At 42.0% G+C, this 936-nt stretch overlaps 1 protein-coding gene across 1 annotated transcript; it reads right to left on the bottom strand.

Moving 5' to 3' along the window:
* Positions 1–296: 296 nt before the first annotated feature.
* LOC113878890 (cytochrome c oxidase subunit 7C, mitochondrial) lies at positions 297–718 on the bottom strand. The gene has a single exon (XM_027520034.1). It carries the CDS (start codon positions 604–606, stop codon positions 415–417), a length of 192 nt encoding a protein of 63 aa, XP_027375835.1. The 5' UTR covers positions 607–718; the 3' UTR covers positions 297–414.
* Between the last annotated feature and the right edge of the window lie 218 nt (positions 719–936).

The raw sequence follows: 936 nt of genomic DNA, 5'->3' as shown, positions 1-936 counted from the left end.
CCTAGACAGCATATTAAAAAGCAGTGACACCACTTGGCCAACAAAGGTCTATCTAGTCAAAGACTATCTAGTCTATCTATGGTTTTTCCAGTAATTGTGTATGAATGTGAGAGTTGGACAATAGAGAAGGTTGAGTGCCAAAGAACTGATGCTTTCAAATTGTGCTGGAGAAGTCTTTTTTTTTTTTTTTTAACAAGCTAAATCATATTTAATTAAGAAACTAATAATGCAATATTACCCAAACAAAATGTAAGCACATGTTCAATTACCATGGTCCATATTTCAGAGAAGAGGCATTAAGGATTTATGCTATAAGTTTATTTACAAACATATCTAGGATGCTGAATTCAAGGGATTGATCCTTTTAAGAGACTGCACCTCTTAATATGCTCCTTTTCCTATCTGTCTCATGGATTACTTTTTAAGCAGTTGGTGTCTTACTATAAAGAAAGGTGCAGCAAATCCAGACCCAAAGAACAAAGTCATCATAGCTAGTAATCTCCACTTGTTTTCCACTGAAAATGGTATATTCTTCCCTGGACCCTCCTCATAGTGGCTCCGACGAACCACTGAGGTTGTGAACCTCCGGATGCTCTGTCCCAACATAGCGCTGTTGGACGCTCTACAAAAGATCCAGAGACCGGAGGCGGAAGAAATGGCGGCTGCAAACCTACCGCTCCTTGCCTCACGACCTTGCTCCTCTAATTGCAAGGATCGAAAGGCGCTGGAGAAGTCTTGAGAGACCCTTGGACAGCAAGGAGGTCAAACCATTCAATCCTAAAGGAGATCAACCCTGAATATTCATTGGAAGGACTGTTGCTGAAGCTGAAGCTCCAGTTCTCTGGCCACCCGATGAGAAGAGCTGAGTCACTGGTAAAGACTCTGATGCTGGGAAAGATTGAGGCAGAAGAAGGGGTTGACAGAGGATGAGATGGT

This window comes from Bos indicus x Bos taurus, chromosome 20, assembly GCF_003369695.1.
Source record: "Bos indicus x Bos taurus breed Angus x Brahman F1 hybrid chromosome 20, Bos_hybrid_MaternalHap_v2.0, whole genome shotgun sequence".
Classification (NCBI taxonomy): Eukaryota; Metazoa; Chordata; class Mammalia; order Artiodactyla; family Bovidae; genus Bos; species Bos indicus x Bos taurus.
The sequence above is the reverse complement of the archived record's forward strand: the minus strand, read 5'-3'. Positions and strand labels throughout refer to the sequence as shown.

Excerpts from the sequence above, each read along its gene's own strand:
- LOC113878890 (XM_027520034.1), bottom strand. The coding sequence starts at position 606 with ATGTTGGGACAGAGCATCCGGAGGTTCACAACCTCAGTGGTTCGTCGG.